Raw genomic sequence first — 25,623 nt, 5'->3', positions numbered from 1 at the left:
AATGTGGACTCATCAGACCACAGCACACTTTTCCACCTTTCCACTCAGTCCATCTCAGATGAGCTCCGGCCCAGTGGTGTCGGCAGCGTTTCTGGAAGAACTGTGTTTGCCAACAAGGGGTTTGCGAAGTGATCCAGAGCCCATGTAGTAACATACTTTATACAATCATGTGTTGTACCTCATACCCAGTCATGCCTATCACTTTCACCTGTTACCAATCAACCTGTTTACCTGTGTAATGAACAAACAGGTGTTTTTGGAGCCTTCCACAACTTTCCCAGTCTTTTGCTGCTCCTATCCCAACTTGTTTGAAATGTGCTGCTGCATCAAATTCAGAATGGATGTGTTTTTACAAAGTTTATCAGTTTGACCATTAAATATCTCGTCTTTGTACAGCTGTTCAATTGAATAAAGGTTTTCAGATAACTTGCAAAAAGAATTTGCAAATCATTGCATTCCGTTTTTATTTATTACATTATTCATTTTGTACAGACAGTAATGTAACACTCGTGGCCAAAATCCCACGTGAAACATTTGGTGCATTGTTTGTTTTAAGTGAGACAAAGAGGTGTAAACTGTGTTTAGACTGGCAGATCCAAGCTAATAATGTCCTGAGCCTGAGTGCTGAGTTTAACCCACTTGCCTTTGTGCTTGTTAATAATGTAACAGCTCACAGCTCTTCATTTGTTTGCCTGTGATACAACGATTAGGTCCATTTCCTGTCCAGCTACTGCTGCATGTGACAAGCGTATACTGCAAGATATTTAATAGAATATTTACATTTAAATTTGATAGCACAAAATCCCTGTGCAATCAAATGACAACCACCCATGATATTGCTTTCTCCTAATACAGATGCATGTTACGATGTGTTTTATGTGTCGCTGCTCTCCAAAAGCGGCTGCAGAGGTTTTCATAATAAATAAGTACACAAATGGCTACATGGATTTTTTTTTTAATGCGACCTAATTCTCAAGGAACCGAATCCGATAAGGACTTAAAGAGAGAGGCAGAGGCCGAATGATGAACTAGAAACAAATAGCGTGTGTGGTCAAGTTTTTTTTTCTTCCCAACACACTTTTGGTGGCCAACTATGTGGATTGTTCCATTAATTCAGCATGAGGGAAAGAGTGTGTGGTTGAATGTGTGGTTTCTAACTCTCTAATGAGCTGGAAGAAGGCCACTGCTGAATTGAATTGAAGGTTGAAGTGAAATACGGGTCAATCTGGCTCTCTTACAGCAGCCAATTCGGATAAACCAACCACTTGCGGCTTTAGAAAAATTAGCTGTCGAACGTTACATCGTCTGTCATCTCATCAGTAACATAAAAAGTAAGACTGACAAAATCTATTTGATGTATTAATGGCATTTGAAGAAATAAAATAAAAAGTCGAGTGAAATAATACACAATCAATCTACAAGAAATCCAAACAACCGCTCACACAGCAGCTGTCATCAGTTGGACTTATTGATCGTAACTATGTGGAGAAAGCCTTAGCGACGGGGATGAAGAAGATGAACTAGGACAGTGCTGTTGACGGTGACAGGTGAACATCTCTGGCTGCTTGGCTCTCACAGCCATGGGAAGGAGCAACCCCCTGCTTTACTCTGACTGTTTTAACGGTCGTGAGGCTGAGGCTCCAAACACATAAAAGCCAAACACATGCGCTGACATAATGTAATTACAGCATGTGCATTTGTGTTTATATTTGTAGTTGGGTGCATACGTAGGTATGGCGGGGTGCAGTTTCTGTGGACAGAATCCTAATTGCTCTGAGAAGCACGAGCCAACGACTTGGCCGAGACATGTTTAAACTTAAAAAAGGGTCTGTTTCCATGGGGACAGCAACAGTATTGGCAATAATTTGTCCACTAAAACTTTGGACATGCCTCCTTGGCATCATAATGTGTGCGAAACAACCTCGAGCGTAACAACAAACAAAGCAGTTGAAACATAATCCAACTGAATCTAACTAGATGGTAAACGCTCATGTGTAACTGGAAATAAGCTTTTCGCAGTGACTTCATTCACTCAGCAGTGATTTTAGTGTGAAACTGAATCCAATTAACTACTATCTGATTAAAATGTTATTTATTTTATTACTGGCCAAAATTCCTAATGCAGCTTTCTATATTAACATTGATACTGAATATGAACATAAATATTTACGGGCAAATCTTGTCTATTCTTACACTATATATCAAATCTTATATGTTTTTGCATCATTAGTGAGTAAGTAGTGAGTATGTGTTGTGAACTGCGTTATTTGTCTCAAGACCGCATAAACAAAGTAATATTCTTCATACAGCTTACATCTTCTAACTTAATAAATCAGAAGGCTACTCAGATTCAGAGAAAACCACTTACATTAATTATTTTCAGTGGTAAAGAAACAAAGAACCCCCTCACAGCCTCCCTTTTAAGCTGGTGTTTATTTAATAGCCGCTTTCATGAGCCTCTCAGCCCCTTTTCTCCAATAATCGTAAAACAATTATTTGGCCTTTGGGACAAAAGGCCTGGGCTCATCACAGACACTTCATTAATAAAGAGAAAGCTGTGGCTGGATGGCACAAATGACATGACAGCGAGGACACTCCACCCATATCCTCTCCTTCTGGCAGAGTAATGGAGGCTGACATCAGGGGTGATAGAGAGACGCTACCCTAATGAGGTGAGACCATATTTGATGGAGAGGAGAGTCGGGGCGACTGACATTCAGAGAACGAGACTAATGCTGAGATTAACTTAACAAACGCAAATTAGGGGAAAGAGACATCGACTCTCTTAATTCGATGACGAGTGCCACTGAAAGAAGTCTGCGGTCCAGAGCCGCCGTGTTAATTCAGATGAAAAGCTGCCGATTGGCCGGAGTCAAAGAGCAGTAATGAAATCCACATGGAAGCAGGAACGGCACTGAATAGAAGGAATAACACAGAGCCAGCATAGCTGATATTTTTTCAAATACTGACCAGATGGGGCCAGCATTGTTTTATTCAAAGAGCTGTTTAATGTCAGTGAGCCGCAGTAAGGCCTGCACTCATGACTGAATACCTCTACTCCCAAACACCCATATGACAGCAGACAAGGTTTGATGAATTAGCAAGAAAAACAAGTTTTTCTAAACTTGCTGACATAAAATATACTTGGTCTCTGCCCTCTCCATTCTCATGGCAAGTTGGTGGGGGCCCCAGGAGCTAAGCATGGCCAGCCAGAAAACAAGCAAGCAAGAGAGAATTCCTTTGTTTGTGTACCTTGGTCCAGTTTTCTTCAACTTTACCAAGTGAAAAATGGAATGGGCCCAAAGAGTGCAAACTGCATATTTGACATAACTGTGATCAAAGGAACTGCCAGTGAAAAAAGGCACTTACCTAACTTGTAACGACTGTCTGATGGGTTTTCTCTTTCCTTAGCAGTTAGTTTCCTTCTAGCCAACATTTTTAGATATTAACATACAGCAATTTCTAAGAGAGAGGAGATATCTGTAACTAAAGGGACTTTGGAAGCCTTGGTACTCAAGCACAGAGGTATAGCATGAAGTGAGACAACAAGAGACACCAAACAAACAGGCCTCAGCAACAAATTCCAACCAGCTGGAAACTGCAGACACACTGTTCAGTAAATGATGGAGCAGAGGAGCCAACACTTTCCAAACACCCAGAATCACAGCAAACCCCTCGTTTTCACAGCATTTTGCCAGTAAAATCCAGTCTGACCTGCGGGAAGAAGCTATTCTGAGATAATGGCCATAACATGATTGCACTGATTGAAGGTGAAGACGAAAATGAAACGTGCCACTTAATGTATCATCTCTGGATCTGGACCTATTCATTCTGATGTTACGAGATAAAATATACCATAAATACCGGCCCTTCTCTGTCCAGTGGCGTCTTTGCCCTCATCAATCTCTGCAAATAACATAACATTTTGGCTTGACTTGACTGCGTAGAGATACCAAACGTTGTTCAAGGCTTAAAGAACCAACAAAAAGTGACTACTTTGGCACATATGAAAATCTCTCCGATCACTCACTCTCTCCCTCGCTCAGACACACATAAAGACATAGGATTAACATTTACTTTTACCCTTATATTTAGTGGAACTAACTCCTCTGGTACCTCTTTGCGGCGATGGACAAACCTGGAACTACTAACCACAAAATGTGGAAATTCAATTAGACGAATTTAAGTGTTTCATAAAGTCATAGGTGGCTGTCCAGAGGAATTCCCATAAAACCCTGGGGCTGAGGCATAATCGCAGCGCACTGACGGCCTCACTACGTACACACGCCCAAAGCTGGAAACCACAGAACAGTGACATACACTTACAACCGTGGTCTGAGACCTGCTTATAAATCGCAACTTCTGGCCGACGGCAAGCTGACAGACTACAAAGACCACTCTCTCTATTGTACTGGTGAGGACTGGAGCATCAATTACTTCCACACTTCTTTCTTATCAAAACCAGAACCTGCAGGGCGGTTAGGGCTTTGCGAGCACAGCACTTCAGACACACTACCGCCTCCACAATCTCCCTTATACAGCAGTATATGGTAAATATCTGGTTATGGAAAAGGGTGCTCCTACTTCTGGTTGTAAAAAAAGGGTCTCACCAACAACTCAATCTGGCCAATAAGTGGCACTGGATGCAAGCTGTAGCTACCAACAAAAGTTTGTGATGGAAAACAGGGACCACACAGTCAGGCTATGAAAACCCATGGGCATAGAGAGGTTTATGTTAAGGCCTGGGTTTGGTTAATAGATAGCTTGAACAAGGAGTTTCAGAGAACCACAGGACACTAAACCACTGGAAGCTTTTTTCCCCTACAGGCTGTTTCTTCAGAGCAGAAAAATAGTTCTTAAATAAATGTAGTTTCTCAGTAGTGATCCTTCCTGTAGCAGTGCAGGCAGCTGGTGAAGTCTCTCCTCACACATCTCGTGCTTGGCCTGGGCCAAGACACATAAACCACAGGTTATTCCTAATTCAGGCTTCAAAACATGTTTCAGTTCTGTTCGGTATGGCAGACTTAGCTATTGCTACTTCTTGCTTAAATTTGAGGATAGACACATTCATATACTGGAATTAAAGCACGGGAGAGAAAACACACTTCTACATTTGACAATAGTTCACCTATTATCTACATTATTTAATGCAAACAAACACCCCTACTATCGCATTCAGATAGTGTCTGTCCAGTACATACAATGTAAAATCCAAATGAGATAACAGAGCACTGTAGGCTTCAAACTACAGCCTTTGGACGGCTCTAATCGTATGTCCAGCCAGCATCATGAAAACAGTGACTTCCCTCCTCTCTCCTCCCTCTGCATCAATCACCAGACGGGGAGAGCGGACAGCCATCAGCCTTCTGTCTCTGCTCCTGTCAGACTGTTAACAATCTCACAAAACAACTCTGCATTTAACCCACTTATAACCTGCCAAAAATAATTTCTTGCTTGTAAGGGGATAAAAGTACACTAATGAAGTGCTTTTTACTGTCAACGGAGTGCAGAGATCTTGCTAAAAGTGGCACCTTAATGGCATTCAAATGCAAAACACATTGTCAGATTCAGGGTCTTTGACTTATCCTCTATTAGATGTAAGAGGATGATTATCCAACATTTGTACAGCATGTGGCCATGTGGGAAATGGCGCTCGGAGCATACAGATTCAGGCTATTCTTCAGCAGGCTAAAGCAAAAACAGACATGTTTATGACATGGCCTAAAAGAGAACTTCACTTGGTGCCTCATTTCTTCTTTCCTCCTTCCTGTTAATGGTGAAAGTGAGGTATACTACATCGACTTGGCGCTACATTTTCTGGTGCCTGTCCCACCCATTTTGTGCTTTATCATATCAATCCCTGTAAAATGGAAAACGGATGTGGCTGTTATGGAAGGATGAAGACAATGAGTGGCAGCAGGCGGTTGAAATGGCCTGATTACTTCCAGGCTCTGTCTGTCTTAGGGTAGAGATGGTGGCAGAGCCTGGGGAACCGTGGTCCAGGGTTCAGGTAAACAAACAGCATACAGTGGGCTGCATTATGATTTCTGAACATTGAGGAGTCTGTTTGTTGAGATGAGGTTTCTGCAGAGGCGGCTGGACAGAAGAATGACTGCTGTTGTTTAAGGGGGACAGTGGAGATGTAATCGCCTGTTTTTCTTTCTGTTTTTTTTTTCTGGAACGTTCTCTGGAGCGCGAGAAGTTAGTCACGAACCACAAGCCTCAGCTGGACAAGGAGAGAAAGACCAACAGGCTTCTGAGGGAAACCTGGAATAGTTCTGTCTAAAAGTGTTCCAATTCTCGGAAAGATCCTGCTGAGAAACAGGCTGACGCTCCAGTTTCTGCTCTCATTCAAGGGAGTTCAAGCGATGGTGGAGTGAGAAAATGGTGATAAATACTGCAGATATGAGCAGAACTTTTTCTGCTGGGAGCAATGCCTTGGAGATGGAATAATGGATCGTTGTCAGCTATGATTTTCTTTTCCCATTCAGGACTCTTAAAGCAGGTTCAGGATATGGGGTCTGACACATTATACTCACTACAACTATCACTGCCATCTCTTTCAATCCTGTTTGGTATAATACAGTAAAGATTTTAATAGAACTGAAGGAATGTTTACAAAACTTGACAAAAAAAAAATCTAAATTAGACTCCTGTACATTTACAATGTACATCTGTCACACTAGGAAGATGGAAGCACACGTTTTGTTATCCTAAGTTTGACTATTACGCAATCACTCATTGTGCACAGCCATTTCTGATTCACAGGCTTGTGGACCGATGGAGAGTAAACACACAAATGCTTACAGGAATGTCAACTGTGGAAAAACTGAGTTCATGTGCAAATATGGTACGCCCATTGTTTCACTATAGAGAGTCAAATCCCAGCTGTGTAGCGCTCACTCTTTGCATGTCTTGCATGAGCTAATGGCTGCACAGGGCTATACCAAGACTATTGTATCTGTTTTGACTGGGGTCACAAGCTTTGGCACAGAGATGAAGAGCTGAAGGAGGGGCCTCAACTTTGGAATATGTGGAATTAACATAGAAGAAATGGATGAGAAAAGAGCAACAGTGAACAGAAGAGAAGAGGATGTGAATGGGTGTGTTTGCAGTCACCTCACCAAACCTAATGACAAATACGGTAGATTTGCACATTCCTTTTTAAGATAGTGAACAAAGACTTCTCTCCGGTCAGTTTCAGTTCTGCATCAGAAACACTTATGTTTAACCTCAATTTCAGCGGTGTCAGTGGAGAAAAATGACAATACCTCTTGTTGTACTGTAACAAAAGCAAAAAGGTCTCCTTGTAACTGTGAATGGTGAAAATTATATTTTTACAATTTGTATTGGGTGCACTGGCTTGTGGAAGATACCACGTAATCACAACACAAAAGCTTTATAAATTTGTGATGTTTAAAGCAGTTTAACACTAAACATCAATACAAAGCAAAAATGCTCCCTGTTTACTTCTAGACCAGGGGTGGGTAACCTCCGGCCTACGAGACCACATGATATGGTTCATGAATTCCAAAAAACAAAAAAAAAACCCACTTTACTTTTACAGTAACGAAGATAATAAGACAAAATAGTAGACAAACAAGTTCTTCTGAGTGGTCTTCGAAAGGTTAATCTCAAGAGTTAAATGGGCCTAATACATGTAAATAATTAATAATAATCCACAAAAAAAGCAATACACCATTCTGTATCCACCACTTCAATGAGTGACTTGTCACCATGTGGGAAAGACCAACTCTTGTTCATTTTTAGTGTCATTTTTGAGGCAAAAGTAACTTTTGCTAGAGCCCGTACAACCTTTCCAAATAGCTTCATCATGAATACCTCCAGCCAACCAGCTCCTGTTCCGCTTGCTGCCACCTCCACTAACCACTAAACACAGTAGGCTCCCCCATGACTCATAGCCGTGTTTTATGGAGCCACAGTTGCCATTCTTAATGGCAACAGGCGCTCTGACGTATGCTCCAGACCACCAGAATGGCACTCTGCCTGTAGATCATGCTGTGAAATTGCCCAGAGAGTTAGAAGGTGGGAGACTGCAGGCGACTTTCCCCAGTAGACAGAAAAAAGGTGAACCCAGAAGTGACCTGGTTGGGCCACAACATATTTGCTGTGTTTTAATTCCCAGTACTACGTTTCCTGTGCCTGAGGCCCACAAAATATGATACACCAAGCTTAGTGACTGAGAAATAACTATGTCCACCCCCTCCTCCTTAAAACCTAGAGATTTTGTGTAGCATCAGTTGTCAACTAATCAACTCCACATGCCTGTTTCACAACAACGTAGCCTAGTGGATAACACAGGGAGTGAGTAAATTCAACACATGGCATGCCTCCAGACAAAAGGCTGCTGTTTCTCCTTTGGAGTCAGTCGCACTAACTTGGCTAATTTGTCTCTGTGAATGGAGGAATGGCAGGTTTAACATTTTTGCGCCCTTGTGGATGGGCACTTCAGGCCCAGTTACATACCTGTGGCAAACTACTTAAAGGTAAAGCCGCAGCCAGATGCCATTCATTTAACAACTGAACTGAGAATAGGGCTGCAACTAACGATTATTTTCATTATCGATTAATGAACTGATTATTTTCACCATGAATCGATAAATCATATAGTCCATAGTCTGCCAAATGCTTCTTTTGTTCAAATAGTCCAAGACCCAAAGACTCTTCATTTACATTACACAGAAAAGCAGGAACTTCTTACATTGAAGAAGCTTGAATGAGAATGTTTGATATTTTTGCCTGCAAAATGTCTGAAATGATTAATCAATAATCAAAATAGTTGGCGATTAATTTCCTTTCGATCGACTAGTTGATTAATCAACTAATCGCTGCAGCTCTGGCTGACAGAAAGTCACATTCTCCCTAAACCACGTTCACATTTTTGTGTCAGATCAACTGTGACCAAAGAGAAAATGTGTACGTTGGCAAAAATGTTTCCACATGAATGTGAGTAATTCCCTCAGGCATTGCAGACTTTGCAGTATTAAGTGATTGCACAAGAAATAAAAAGGAGCTGGAGAGAATGGCTGGGTTTCAGCCCAGAAGTCTTTCTTAGCTTCTCTTTGTCAAACAAATTAACATGAAGTGGCAACATGGGAGTGTGTTACCACCTGACATCCACGGTGCTCCAAGCGTCCTCCCCATCCGTGCCCCTGGCCTCATGACACGAGGCCTAATAAAAGCAAACTTCTCCCTCTGCCACATCAAAGCAGGGTCGACCTGCTGTGGCCCTGATCCTTCGCCAGCTTTCCTGTATCACTTTCAAACGCAGCCACACAGGGCAATTTAATAAGAGATGGACAGCTAATGTCTCCCACCCAGTCATTCAGCAAACCAGCCAATCAGCCAGTCAGCCTGGTCTGCTGTGAAACCAGACCTCTGCTTTGTATCACAGAGCCAGACACTGAATAAGCTGTGCATGGCTGCATAACAAGCCTGGCTCAACCAAAGGAGGCCACTAAAGATAAAAACATCACAAACTAAATAATAGCTGCTGCAACTGAAATGCTGTCTGTTGGTAAATCATATCAGCAGCAGAAGATCCAGGCTCAATGTGTGGGGGTCACTAAATCAACCATTTCCTAATAAAAGCCCCAACAAATGAGCAAGAAACAAACTGCAGAGCTGGAGTGAACTGATAAAGTGGTTGAGAATGAAAAGCTTAAAGATTCCTAATTAGATTTAAAAGCAGAATTTACATAGTTCTGTTGCCTACATGCCTTTCCCAGCCTCAAAACACAAAGATCTGACTCAAAGGAGTACACAGTTCAATGTGGTGTGCAGTAATCAACCAAACTGGGATGGGGAAGCTCTGCTTGCGGTGGGTCTTTTTTTATCAACTGTGACATGTTTACCACTTCTTCAGGTTTGAAACAATGGTCTAATATCACTATCATATGGAGCTGGACTACTCATGTGACTCCAGTATATTGTTCTGTAGTCGACCTGATAACTCATCCTTAACATGGACGTAGTCAAGCACACATGGGATGCATTAGACGGGACTTTGAATGAAAGCTGAAATTTCATCTTGTAAAAATACTGATGCTCTACCAAGCTGTTAAAAGCAGAGCATGTTGGCTTTAGTAAAAATAAGACAATGGATAAGAAGAGTTTTCTTCTTGGTGACCTTACATCGAAGGCCTTCGTGATACAATGAAGAATTAGCTTATTTCTATGTGCATGGGTTACACTTAGTTTGATGTGCAGCCTTTCAGTCAGTGTCATTTACAGAAGCCTCCACAGATGTGACACATCAATAAATAACAGAAAGAAGCATGCTGCTCTTTATCAACTTAGTCCACAGATGGAGTGAGTATGACACAGGTGAAAACGTGATGCGTGATCTCATTTTTCACCTGCAAGGGGGCAGATTTGTTTGAAGTGCTATAAATATAATTATTTTGAGGCAGCCATTTTTTTAAACAACATAAAAACCCTTGTGTCTTAAAGAATAAGTTCTACACTTCTCTCCGTGTATCACTGCACCATTCTGATATAACAAATTGAGAAATATTATTTTGGATATTATTGCTAGGAGGCTGACTTGGACAAACAATATTTCTCTTCAAACCACACGTGCCTTCTATCAGTAGCCTAATTAAACTTTCAGCTAGAGTGAGCATGCAATTCTACATGTGATGGCACCGCATGGCTAAGATTCATGAAACCAAAATCTCAGACAGCTTAGATCATGACGTGTGGCTTTGATAAAACGGATTATGGGCTGGTGTTTAGCGAGTTGAAAGGTAGAATTATGCATTGAGATGACTGCACACCAAATGTTCTACATGTGAAAAAGATTATATGTGTCATGCACATTTAAATCTGTCGGTCTCTGGTGCATAAACACATTACAGTGTGCATATATAGGTTCAGAAACAAAGCATCTCATATTTTAGTTACACTATTACAACTAGCTATTTTCAGTGGCTTAACAAGCTTCACAACTTTCACAACAACTTTCTTGGAGCTTCCCTGCAAAGTTTTTGTCATGCCTCAGACGTGCCGTTTACAGGTCACAATGGTGAAAATGCACGCCCATGTCCATATGTGAAGATCAAACGCGTGTGTGTGTGTGTGTGTGTGTGTGTGTGTGTGTGTGTGTGTGTTCAGTCTTGACAGTTATTATAGTAATACACATGACATCCACTCTGTTCTGGGAGAGGGATCCCTCCTCCTCTTGAGGTCCCTCCCCCCGCCCATTAAATAACCCTGACCTTATCCAAATCACGGCTCTAAGGGTCAAGGGTGTGCTGCACAGACTGTAAATCTCCAAGGCAAATTTTTTGATTTGTGATATTGGGCTACATAAATAAATTGACTTCACTTGACTTGATTCAGTAAGAACAGTATCAGATGACGGTTTGGCGTTATTCAACAATGTACACTGAGCTAACATGTACAATACAGTACCAACCTTGAATAATAGCTTCCGTTTTGGATTCAGTACACTCATTATTTAGACTCATGACAAACTATATCCAGTGAGACTTTTTTCAAAACATGACAGGCCGCTTTGTCTATCCCTTTGGTGGTTTCAGACAACACTTATTTTCACTTGCTGTCTAAAATGTTTTCACGTCGAGCTTGTTTTCTTACTCTTGGACTCCGGTGGGAAGATGGCAGACTTGGATATTGGCTCACAGCTTGTGGTCTCATATTAGAACTACAACCTCCCAAAGTGCAGTGGTTTGAAGTCAGCCACCTGCTAGTGCTAATTGCCCGGTATTATTCAGCAGAGAGGCCCTTCATTCCCACCTGGATGAGGAGGAAAACAGGGAATGGAATGCAAACTGTTAAAAGACAACGCTAAATGTCTGAGGGGTGAGTGGAGGGAGGAACCCGGGTCAACACATTAGGTGCACTTTAATAAGCACGGATAGGTCGAGAGTTCAACCCTCTCCTGAGGTGTTCAAGAGAGATGGAGAAAGAAAGAGAGAAAGAGACCAATTTAGAGCATTAATGCCAACTTGTTTTCCAAGTATCACCCGCACACACAGACACTTTTCATGTTGTGGCTATCTGCTCCCTCAAAGGCACTTTAAAGGTTGAACCAAAAACATTTGATGCCACTAGATATCACAGTAGGGCACCAGCATCTAAGACCAAAACAAATGCCTGAGTTGTTTACTCAGTAAAATTGGCACACCTGAACACACTGTTCATAAAAGATCAAACTGTCAAACTAGGCAGTTATGATCAAATATGGATCAGAATTATTTTACTGTATTGCCTATTTCTAGCCTCATATGTTTCAAGAAACATATTTTAGTGTACTGTTTGGCTGTAGTATGCCATGTTGCCTCTAACACGCACATGCGCAGCTGGACCGGCTATCAAAACAAAGAACAGAGAAGCTGGATTACAACACACACAGAGGCAGCGTGACTACATTCTCTGCTCTGGATGCCATTACTTCACCATATCTTTCCATAGCAAATAGTTGTTTGCTGACACCTAGTCGGGCTGAATATCGTATATTGCACCTTTAAAGGATAAGTCTGGTGTTATTCTGCATTTTTCTTATTGTCAACAAATCCCATGAAAAGACTAAAACCAACAATGAATTGCTCCTAAAACAAGTGTTGCCTATGTAGCCAAAGCCTGACGTATCTCATTTCTGTGCACCATAGAGCTCCATTGTTGTCCAAAAAGTATTAAAAACAACTCTGAGTCCACAGCCATGCTAGAAACTCTGAAGCTGTATTTAGCACAGTGGTACTTTGAGCTAAATGCTAATGTCAGCATGCTGCTGCAGCCTGTATCCAGACACGTTATATAAATTATATTTAACAACAAATATGCCTTGTTAACAGCAGATCAGCTGCACAGATGACTGCAATGCAAACTGTCTCAATACAGTTATTTCTTTATTTGGTATATCATTAATGTCCCTCCTGTATTGCTTTAGTATTTCACCCAGTTCTGGTGAACTGGTGTGTCTCTTTCAGAATTCTCATTTCTTTGCTCTTTAAATTTCTATTGCTTGAAAAAAAAATGCATGTACAACACGCGTCACAGACTTGGTTGTGCAATTGGAAATAAATTTGAAGGTCCTCAAAATTTCAATTCAGGCATTGTAAGCAAACATTTGTGCTCTCTATGTGTGTTTTGTGTTTATATATTACCTGGGCAATGTTCTTGTTGAGTAAGTAGACACCATATTCAAAATGAAATCGCTCTCCTCTGGAGTACAAAGGGAATCTGTGAAAGACAGGAGAAGAAGATAAACATAGCGTTACAAAGGAACAGGTGATTTATTTCACTGGATCCATTAACAACAGAGTCTAGAAACAAAGGTGTTAAGACCCTCTAAACACATATTCGCAAGCCAAAAAAACACAGTCAAGCTTACAAGAGTATTATATCCATATTGCATATTACAATATACTGTAGGCCTATCCATGTGAAAATGTCAATAAATAATGGTGGGATTAAAAGGGGATTCATTTCTCATTAAATTTACTTTACGGGATTCAGGCAACTGTTGCTCTTTGGCTCTGCAACAGGCATTGAATTCTTCCCATCATTGAAGGTGGCCATTCATGTAGCCAGCGGTGTTTATAGTCAGTAACACTTGCAGATGCTTGAAGAGGCTGGTTCTGGATGTATGATCCCATCCCACAAATGCTACCTCTGTACCTTGTTAAACTGAAACATCAAACATGAACGGAGGCGTCCAAACAGGCTGTCCATCTACGTCTGAGCAGGAACAAAGAGAACTTTTCCTTTCAGCATGGTGGGAAAGTCCCATCAGTGCCAGTCAGATGTCTTAGTTAGGACTGCACAGGGAGTGCTCATGAAGGATGGGGAAGATATCCCTGGGTGTTGGGGTAGAGAGGGAAAAATGCTGACATCCAGAGTGGGAAAATTCTCTTTGCTACCGGGGACTTAAGGCCGGACTCATCCCTTCCTGTCATTATGTGCTTATGTCTGCTGATCTCCCACTGAGGAGGATATGGTATTTTGGGAAACTTGCTCCATGAACTGAGCAGGGCTTTGGTCTGACAAAACACACACATACACACATCGCATCAACATACTTGTGATGACCTTTGTTATCTACGTTCATATTTTAGCCTTATCAGAATTATCTCAACATCTCTAAATGCTACACCTTAACCTTGAGAGTAACCTAATCCTAATCCATCTTAACCTCTCACCCAAACCCTGAAACACTCCTCTCCCAGAAGTGGGAGGGAACATGTCTTCATTTTAGAGGATTTTTACTGCATGAAACTGACATCTGGTCTTTGTAATAACAAAAATCCAACACACACGAGATGTTACCAAAGCAAAGTACGGTCTTAAGCATACATGTACACAGACACGGCATTCATTCAGTTTGCACATTAACAGATATTGTTTTTGTTGCTTTGATACTAACTTTCACAAATGATTAGAAACTATATATATAATATACTATATTTTGCGTGGCTACTTTTCATAAAGACACTGTTGTTATTAATAGAAAGACTGCTATGAGAGAAAGAAACAGAAAAACTGTTAATTAAAACTGTTACCTGTTCTTATTTGAAAGCATACAGTATGTGCAGACATGTGCTGAATGCTTTGTACTGGTGAGTATGTGCATCCAGCCTCCTCCGACAGGTGTGTGTGTGTGTGTGTGTGTGTGTGTGTGTGTGTGTGTGTGTGCCAGCATATCCCCTGGGGACTGGGTCATGGTCTTTTGTTAATCCTGTGTGAGAGCAGATATGGGGCTCTTCAGCCCCTCTTACTATGACCTTACGGAGCCTGAGATAATGGGAGAATACAGCAGAAACTACACTTCCTCAGTGATGTCATTTCACTGGACTCTTCTGTCAACTGAGATCATGCGTACAAACTTGTGGCATTTTGAAGGTCAGATTTTACTCAGATCTTGCTGCTCTAAATCTTTGATGACAACCACGCTTCAGCATTTCATCTGTAAAAGCATTTGCTCTTGATAACATGAACTTGCCCAAGGATTTTCAACATGAGGTTTTATTTCTTTTATTTGGCTTTAATTCATTTCTTGCAAGTTTGTTTTCTCCTTCTCATATCTGAGCCTGTCTGAAGATCTCGGACAACATTCTGACTTAGCTGTAAACACCTCCTCACTCACACGTTGTACTGCAACTCTGGGAAGTTAAAGAAGTAAACCCTTAACAGATGGACATCATTCTGGTCCTAGAATGAATTCCAACAGGATGTTGCAACAAAGGCTGGCAAGTAAAAAGTGACACACTATAGCCTGAGGGCCACACAGCCAGCCACGTTTTAGTCCTCCAGATCCCCGACATGCAGCCAAGGCCCCAGGGAGAAAGTGACATGCCACAGGTTATATCGCAGCAATAGGAAATAACTAACAGAGAGAGGAAGAACAACAAAACAGGCATTCCCCTCGCACCGCTGGCATTTCCAATATCACTTCCCCACGAACAGATAGGATTTGTTTGCTGATGAACACACATGAGAAGGAAAACAGAACCACTTCCAACACACACACACGCAAACACATGAACACACACGGGCTCCGTCACAGCGAAGTGATTAATGACTGCTGTCCACTGTGTCTGAAATCACACTGGAGAGACTCCGGTTCACCAAACACCAGGAATTCCTCCCGGGGACGTCCAGTAAAGTCAAATATATTATTACACACCAGCAGGGAGGATGGAGGGAGGAAGTCTAAGGCTGGAGGGAAGGGAGGAGGCACCACAGAGTATGTGATTCAGTTAGCACGTTTTATTATTTTATATATTATCTAATCTGACCAGATTTGTCCCACTGAGATTAAGTCATTTTTCAAAGGCGACCTTAGCAAGAAAGCCCTCAAAGCTAGCATGAAAGATGTAGACCAAGCATTCAACAATGCAAAAAGTCACAATACAAGGTCACATAAAGGACTCACAAAGAATTCATACTGTCACTATCTCAGCTCTGACTTTGGGCTGCTATCATTTTTGCTACAACAGTGAACATATGAGCGGTGTGTGTCTGGGAGAGACGTGAGGGACGGCACAGTACGAGGAGACAGAACGCCATTTTTAATCACTCAGCCAGCAACAGCGGCATAAACTGACGCAGTCCACTACACCAAACAGGATGAAATAAATTACAATCCCGGAGGGACATGCAGGCCAAAATCAGTACCCTGTCTGTCCATCAGGACGGAGGGCCCAGAATAAACAGACACAGAGCAGAAAAATTCACACGCAGGCTGGAGAAGAACTCTTTGTGGCGCGAATTGTGCTTTCCCACTGACTCTTAGCTATTTGTTTCTGTGTTGTTTCAAATGAGCTCATGCTTACTTCGCCTCCTGTGCCTCATGCACAATGCCGTGGGTTCTTCTGTTTAATTTTGTTGTACATATAAATCAAATCAAATCATCTCTATCTCAGCAGTCCTCCTCAGATTTCTTCACTTTCCTTAATCAAGCCGTTCCTTCCGTCAGCACATCCCTCTCCTGCTCCCCTCAGTGGCAGCCCTGTTGAAGGGTCATGTCCGCAAAACTCAGCAACACAGCAAACTGAATATGACAGGCACCATAATCAACACACCCACTCATTTCAGTGTCCATCTAAAAGACTGATTACTGAAACATGAAATCTGCTTTCATTTAGCTAATATTCAACTTTGTGCGCACTGGACAAAAAGATGAAAAAGAAATGACAGTGAGTTGAGAGCAGAAGTAAATCTGTCACTTTTGTCCCCCCCCCATCTCATAAAAAATTGCCCGTCAGAGCAATCTCACCACAGGATAGTTAACGTGCAAGTGCTGGCTCTGTGTGTAGACACAAAAATATGTAATCAAGTATGGAGCCATGACATTGTAAAAAGACAAAAGCTGCATCTCACAGGAAAGTCCCCTGTCTTTATGAGAGAGAGTATGCATGCCCCCGGCCTGCCAGCTCTTTAACTGCAGGGTCTAGACACAGAAAACCTCAAAATATAAAGGAGGGACTCTTGTTAAAAGGAGGAAACAACCATAAACATATAGCTACAATGATTAGATGCTCTTTCTTCCTGTCCATTTCTTTTTAAAAACACCCCTTGCCCTTTCTTTTATTCCCGTTGAGGGATCTCTTAATAGCTGGCTGAGTTAGAATTGTTTCATCTTTGAGAGATCCACCACCACCAGTGTCTGTCTACACCGTCTGCCTGGACTGCACTTGGGGGCCTCCTAGCAGGTGTTAGCAGCAGATGACGTCTTTTATAGCCTCTGGTTAAATGGCCACATTTGCGGGTTATTTGTGCAAAGAGAAAAGGTGAGCTTACCACGGCCCACACGCTGTAGTTAAAGCTTTGTATGTGCATACAGCCTGTTTAAAACTGACATTGGTTTCTCAGAGCCAAAGCAGAGGGCACTGAGTCCATTTGAGCTCTGTCTTTTCAGTTAAAACGACCATCGTCTCTACAGGCAGCCCAGTTAAAAGCTGTCTATTAGAGAGTCGAGGCCAAAAGGTCAATGGGCACTTCTTGTGGAAACTACAGAGTATGTATATTTCACCATGTTAATAGCACATTGAACACCTCTCGGTCCCCTCTTGGGTGCACTGTATTAAACATAGGAGTGTAAAGGAGGACACAGCTATGCAGGTGGGTGGTCGCCCTCAGCTTTACTGTGGTTCATGAGAATACAGTGGGAAGACTCCTAGTGACTGCCTGACCTGCTGTAATGTATACACAGGCTGAGGTCTCCACATGTGCTGGCTTGCCTGTTTAGACATTCTAATTAATACTCCAAATGTGCAAAACAACAGTTCTGGCTCACATGATGAGGCTTGGCCAGTATTTACAGGCCTGTTTTAATGGGGAGTGGGGGAGGGTTGCTTGTGAATTTCACAATGTCTAATGTGCAATTTCAAACGGCATGGGACCATAAATCATCTGGGCCTGCTTTTTGAAAAAACACCTGCCTTGCAACTGTCAAGGCTCTAATGGCAGTGGTTACTATATAAATCACTTTGAGCTGTAATTTTCAATATCTGAGAAATGATTACACTGAGCATCTGTCAGTGAATGCTATTTTAATGACCGCTGCTGCACTTAAGACCCCAGTATAACCGTTTCGCCATCTTGGTCTATGCCGTTAAAGCATCTCCTGAGTGATGTGGCGGTTCCTTGCTCTGTCATACTGGGTTTTCATCACAGCTCTTAAGAATATCCAGGGGTCCGGTGACCCCAGCTCCAAACCTCTGTGCTTTTTTTCCTTTCTTTCCTTTTGTTCCCTTCCATTGTTTTAATCACAAGCAGAGTTGGAGAAGGCTCAACCTGACCAGCACCCTACATAGTATTTACTAGCCAAAAACTTAAGACAAAGCAGACCATCACTTCATCTCAAACACAGTCTTTAAAAAGATGACATGCTATCTGACCTTGAATCAAAAGATTATAACACGTATGGAGGATTAATATTCCAACCTCCGGGCAGCCTCAGGTCAACACCAATTTTCCTGATCATAGCAGTACTAACAAGACTAAGAGTCTGTAAGACTGCATTTAGGCACAGTGCTACATTGAGATAAATAGCATCATAGGCATACTGATGATAATTCAAACATGTGTATGTTAAGCAGGTATAATATTTGTCATATTCACCATCCTTGTTTAACATGTTTGCATTGTATTGCCAATAAGCACTTATTAGTTTTGCAGGTGTTTGGTCATAAGCCAATATATTCATCGAATAAAATTTGATTTGATGTTGCGAGATGAAAGGTCAGGGGAGCACCAAAGTTATTACAATTCATCCTGAGGGGGACATGAATATGTGTACAAAGTTTGATGGTGATCCATCCAGTAGCTTTTGAAAGATTTCATTTAAAATCAAATTTGCCAACCTCGTGGCATTACAAATCAACTCCTGGGCATCTGTACCAAATTTAATGGAAATCTATCCAATGATGATCTATCCACTGATGAGACCTTTCAAAAATAACACAAATGCAAACCTCATAGTGGCACCACAGGAAAGTCAGGGGATCTGTACTGTGTTGTGGAGATAACTGGACAAAGTGGAGGGCAGACATTGCCATCCCTAAAGCCATCCCTTCAGCATGGCTTAACAGAGAGTAAGAGCTGATCCTAATGTACAGACTACACGTGCATTCATTTTCCTGCCTCTGATCTATGAACAAGGATGCAACAATATTAAATGTTTTCAGTCATTCCACTCAACATACAGCATCCATCAGAAAGCCGTTCGGCACAGATGCTTCTTGTTATCTTTTTTTAATAAAGTATAGATAACGACTGCTCAAATAGGCTGCACAACAGCAGGGCTTCAAGATGAAGGCATGCTTACGCTACTAACCTGTCAACCTGGAAGAGACTCCATGGCTTCTTCAGAGCTTTAATAAACATACCATTCCTGCCATTGTCCTTGAGTGATTTTGCAGGAAACCTCAAAAGACAAGTAAACATTCTACCCAGTTCCAGGGTGCCTTTGTAGTTGACATACAGACCTAAATAATGAGCCTTTTTTTGGAATTTGATTCAAGCTCTCTGGGACCCAAGTTAATCACCTCCTTCATCTCTTCTATGAAAAATGCAATACTATAAATGCAACTGAACCACTAGCAAACATGTGCATATCATGCTGCTTCAAACCCAGTAGATCATCATAAGATTATATTATTATATTAAGATTATAATTTAACAACACAGGAGATTAAAATTGTACCAAAACTCAAAAATCAAGACCTTGAATTTCAATTGAAGCTGAAATCTTAAATTTTAAAATTGTGTATACTGTTATTACATTCATCTGTAGAATACTGGCTGTATTATTATTATTATTGTGATGATGATGATGATGATGATGATGATTATTATTATTACTATTATTGTTGTTGTTGTTGTCGTTGGGTATTATAAGTGCTGCATAAATAACATTTTATTATTTATTTGGATTGTAGATATCTCAAGACCTTGGCAGATTAAATCTGGAGGAAAGATAGAAACTAAACTACTGATGCTTAATCCTCGTAAATTGCACAACAAAAAAAAAGCAAATAATCTGAATTCAACTGTATGTGCACACCTTTCTATTTTATGTGTCTTCCAGCAGGATGTTTAACTTGGCCTGCAGCCTCACAGTGCTTTTCTCAGTCATAACTGGGCAGGACAGGGTAGTTTGGGTGCAGTTGCACACGGTCCACGTTAAGAGTCGTGAAACTGCTGAAGCCCTGGAACAAGAACCTCTTTTCTTGGAGCTCACAGGTTGCTCTCGTCTTAAGCTGGCTTACCTCCCCTGGCATTCACATCCTCTACCTCTACCAACAGTTTATTTTGTGTTTGAACCAAGCAGTGATGTGTAAATCCCACTTACATCCATTTTTCCTTTAGACGGTGATAAAGAAAATAAAAAAAACGGATTTGCCTCAATTCTTTGGGCGAGCGACTATTTGAGGCAGTGCTTGCTTTTTAATGGCTGGGTTCTGGTCTCAATCAGACACTGGACATCTGGATCGCATCTCCCTGGTTCTCCCCCATGCAATCAGAAACACTGGAACTGGGCTCTCCACAGGACAAAATGTGGGCGCAACATGTTGCTAGATTCCACTGATTTCAGAGAACCTCTCTGACAGGGAGGAGGATGATGTGATCCCGAAAAGGCCAAATCACGCAGAGCGCCAAGTAGACCAGTCATATTCTACACCTTGCTTTCAAACATTCATACAGGGACAATTTCAAACTAAACTGTTCAGATCAGCACATGCCTTACTGTTTTTTTCCTGTGGCAAACAGCGTGTGAAATAAGGCATTACTCTACCCTGCAGCTGCAAAGGATGTTAGCCAAACTCCAAAAGGTAAAATATTTTCATACTCTTCACGCCACACTAAAGACCCAACACTACAACTATGCTCAGAGCTCTAAGAAATAAACATGAGAGATTTCATAATGGCTAGTAACAGTGATGGATATTTCAGCCACCAAATTCTGGATCTTTGGAAGGTTGCATTAGGTCATTTAAAAACAGCACAAAGATTCATAACACTGAACAAGTGGGGTTTGAACAATTACCATTTAACAGGGTTCTACAGTGCAACAAGAAGCAAAGCGACACCAGGTTCCTATGTGCACGCCATTATTACTGACTGACTGCATGCTAATCCTACCACGCTCTGAGAAACTGATCCCATGCCACCTCACTTATCACCACCGGCTGCCTCTTTCCGACACTTTAATCACCCCTTTTTTGTACACTTTAGAGCTCGGCTAGTTGCTTTCCATCTCCCCACACATCATTTTGCTGTGTGCCTGCAGCCCACCGGGACCTCAGGGGTCATAAACATGTGGTGGTGGTGGGGGGGGGGTGAAAGTTTGCTGGAGAGTTTGGCCTCACTCAAGGACACCTAAGAGCGATGCTTGATTGTTGTGGCTGTTCAACAGCCCCACAGCCTACAAGATTATTTTTGGTTGCTGGATGTTGGTGTAAATATCCTGCATGGTAGGACTGGAAATGAGTAAAAAGACTCCCAGTGAGCCTCTCCAGCTGTTGCCATGACATAATCACCCGCACAGAGAGATGGCCTCTCAATCACTGTGTTGTCTGATAATGTCTTTTCTCACACACTTTCTCCCAGCTGTTTGTTCTCTTATGTATGACACGTGGATGTGAAAGTGTCAGTGCTTATTTGCACAACATTCCCATATGCCTCTACCTAAGATTAAGATCTCAATGAGCAGCTAAACGTAAAACATGAAAAGGTGAGAATAGCACCAAAAGAATGGCGTGCCTTTCTGGTCTGCAGTCCTGTTATAATGGGCTGATTTAATGTCGCCATGTGGCCTGCATCACTTCTCCAGCCAATTTAAATAATTCACGATAATGAGACTACTTCAGGTTTCAAACGACCCCCAACTTGCTCCTTTACAGCCACCTGAAAAACATAGACTCTCATTTCCCACGTACAGAGGCCCACGAGTGCATCCAAAAAGCCCATATTTGTTCAGATCCCCAGCAATAAACACTCTATAGAAAATCTGTAAAAATTATTTGCATAAATGTTTTTTAAAAATAAAATGACACAACAAAAATGTCTGACATATTCTGCTGATATCAACAAGTCCATACACAGCAAACGCAGACTTATGAGCATGATATGTATGTGTGCGAAAATAATGAGTGCAAGCACACCTCTGGACTTTCATCTTAACTCTACTGTTCTAGTGGCTTTGAACCTACCCAGACTATTCACTCTAGCACTGGAGGAATGGGAATCATATCTACCATCAATGTCTATTAGTAACACTGTTGAATATAGCATATTCTTCCTCATCACTCCCCCTCTCAGTTCTTGAACGGGGTCTTGCATGTACGTAATATCAATATGCATGTAAGGTGAAGACCTCAGCACATGTCCCAAGTGTGGAATTACCATAAGTCAGCAGGACTTTTTTTTTAATTATGATTTGGTGCATAGTTACAACACCATAACATATACAAATAATAATGTCATTACATTGGCCCTTGCCGTAATTACAGTGCCTGTACATTTCATGAGTTGCATAAGCCGCCCTGACAAAGCCCCAGGTGAGGTTGGATTCTCAGTTTGTCATTTGCTTCCTTATGTCAACACAATATTTTAAATTATGAACAGTTCTTGAATGAAGAAAAATTCTATAATGCTGTGAAGATAGGAAGCAAAGTGGTTACAGCCCTAGGGTGCCATAGAGACGCTGGCACTAAGGGTACAGTGATTTACAGTCTCAGCAGAGCTTCATTGTGGATTCTCTGAACACCTGAGTAAACTGAAATAGGGGAACTTGTTACTAAGGGCAAAACAAAACATCTTAACAAGACAACACCGCCTGTACAAGCTGTGCAGGTCTGTAGTGGAAATGGGGACATGTGTGCTTTTTTTCCAAAAATGAGTGTATGCACTGAGATTTCTCTGCAAAGCAGTAGGCCCAATCTACGTTATTTCATATTTAGATCCCTATCCAAATACAGAAGCCAAGCCCCAGTGAAAACACTCTCACAGGCTTGCTATGTGGTCTGTTTTGTGTGTGCGTGTGTGTATGTGTTGTGCATCATTGATGCACTGCTGTGAAGCTTCAAACATCCAAACTTTGAGAGCTGCAATTGCAAACTCAGAAAGTGAAACCAGGAAAATAATAAGAAAATCTGAACATTTTCCAAAAGAAAATAACTGTTTTGGTGACAAAACAGTTTCCAAATAATGCATAGCAGGGCCTAAGAGAAATGGACTAGACCACAATATTTTATCCAATCCAAATCCTCTTGGATTTTCTCTGTTTTCTGCTTTTAGAAAGAACACTGCAGCTACTAACAGCTAATGGAAGACAGAATCCTGCAGTGGAGGGGTGTGATGAGGACAAATATAATCCCCCTTGTACTGCGCATTATAAAGGAAGCAAACAGTTGTTAGTGCAGTCACTGTAATTTAGTTAACCCAAGACAACTGCTACTCTGACTAAGACAAGGAGCTGAAAAATGTGTGGATCGATGGGCAGGTGCAGTACCCAGATAAATATACAGCAAAGATCTAACAGAGACTAATACAGCCATCTCTGAGGTGTTTTTTCAAGGTAGACTTTTTTGTGTTACACAGAAGTTACTCAGTACATGCCAAGGTCAATCAATACTCATTTTTGAGCCGTCCTCATCGCCAGAGTAGAGAGACAAAGTGACGATTCATTCCAACCAAACTTCAACATGCCATTTTCAAATGCGCCAGACACTTATTTTTGGACAGCTTTTGATTGCAGTTCTCGAGAGGTCTTGACAATCTTAAGGTGTATTTTGAATATTTTATGATAACTTTGTCGATTTGCAAACTGCCTAAAAATGGATTTCACTGCAGATGCACTTAAAATGCTTAGAACAGTTAAGCAATACATGCTTCTCTAGGGCTAAGTTACAATTTCATACATACATAATACTCCTACATACATAATTAAATATTAGAATTGATGATATGCTGACATCTTAAATATAAGGCCATAAAGAAAACAACAGTATAACAAGGCTGGCAATTTATTGACTACAGCATTCCAGCGGCATGGATGTCTGTCTTGTTGGCAGACATCCATTCTGTCTGCCAACAAGACAGAGAGGATGGATGAGGAACACACTAGCAGATTCAGACAAGACAATCAGATAAAATAAAAAATATATATATATAATTGAGTATGTAATTATGGAAATTCTTTAAAGACAACTGAGTGAACATAAAACACATTTTAGCACTCCCCAAACTGCAAGTAAAGATTTAAAAACATGCAAGGGAAGATCTGTAAAAGCAAAACAAGCTTTGGGGGATTTTGTCGAGATACTACAAATCAGACAATAAAATAAGACAAAGCTCATTATCACTTGTTATGTGATGGCATTGGCAACGATGAAAAAGACGAAAACAGGAAATAGATTGCAAAATCTTACCAATGCAAAAATGCCTTTATTTATCCAACATTTAAACAGATTATATCTTGATGATAACCGTGTGGTTTCAAATGTGGGATAAATAAAATGGTTCACATGGAAACTGTGACTCATCCTTTTCTTTGTTTTTGACACTAAAAACCCAAATACCATGTCTCTATACAACACGCATATTGCTTCATGATTTTATATATATACACATATATATATAAATATACATACATATATGTGTGTATATATATATATATTAAACAAAACAAACAAATATATATATATATGTGTGTGTATTTATATACATATATACACATATATATACACACGGGCATATATATAATATACATACATATATGTATATATAATATGCATATGTATATTTACACATATATACATACATATATAAATATATATATATATATTAAACAAAACAAACATATATATGTATATATGTGTGTGTGTATATATATATATACATATATGTGTGTATATATATATATATATATATATATATATATATATATATATATATATATATATATATATATATATATAATGATTAACATAACCATACTGCATGTGCAACTGTACAGTGGAAAATGTGCACAATAAAAGAGTGAATATAAAAAGGCATTATTTTGCTTTTGACTCAAAAAGTTACTGAACTCTAAATTACTTTTTGAGAGTTAGTAAATGACATGTACGTCATCTGTTGATTTGTCATGATTCATATACAATGTCTGAATTTGTGAAGGGGGCATGTTCAAGCTAAAATGGGGTGTTGCTCTTTAAATTACATTCAATAGATTTTGTTACCTTTATATACAATAATAAAACTACCAATGGTGTCAAAACTGTCTGTCAGATCCCTTTGCATGGCGGTATAAACTGTCAACTACCCATAATAACCCTGTTTACACAAGAGCAATGCGGAGAAGAGCAGCTACAAGTCTAAAACAAATAACGTTTCCTTAACCATCACAATCAAATACCAATTACAGTCAGGATTATGCTCCAGTACTCAAAGTCTACGTTCATCGGAATTGAAAATTAATGACAGGATTATATAAAATAATCATGCAGTCCACATGAGGCTGAGCTATACTGACTTAAGTCAGCCATGAGAGAGTATCTGCTATCATTAACACATTAATGCTAATTCATTAAAAATGTATAGTTGAATTCATATTCAATTCAGATCTAATTA

The 25,623-nt window shown here is 40.7% G+C and overlaps 1 protein-coding gene across 1 annotated transcript in view; it reads right to left on the bottom strand.

Annotated features, from left to right (window-relative positions):
- uvrag (UV radiation resistance associated gene) overlaps positions 1-25,623 on the bottom strand; it is a 93,424-nt gene that overhangs the window by 22,688 nt on the left and 45,113 nt on the right. The window contains exon 13 of the mRNA XM_041952090.1: positions 13,152-13,227. Coding sequence (XP_041808024.1) covers positions 13,152-13,227 — 76 coding nt within the window. The remainder of the gene's footprint in view (positions 1-13,151; positions 13,228-25,623) is intronic.

Source organism: Chelmon rostratus, chromosome 14 (assembly GCF_017976325.1).
Source record: "Chelmon rostratus isolate fCheRos1 chromosome 14, fCheRos1.pri, whole genome shotgun sequence".
In the NCBI taxonomy this organism is placed as follows: Eukaryota; Metazoa; Chordata; class Actinopteri; order Chaetodontiformes; family Chaetodontidae; genus Chelmon; species Chelmon rostratus.
The sequence above is the reverse complement of the archived record's forward strand: the minus strand, read 5'-3'. Positions and strand labels throughout refer to the sequence as shown.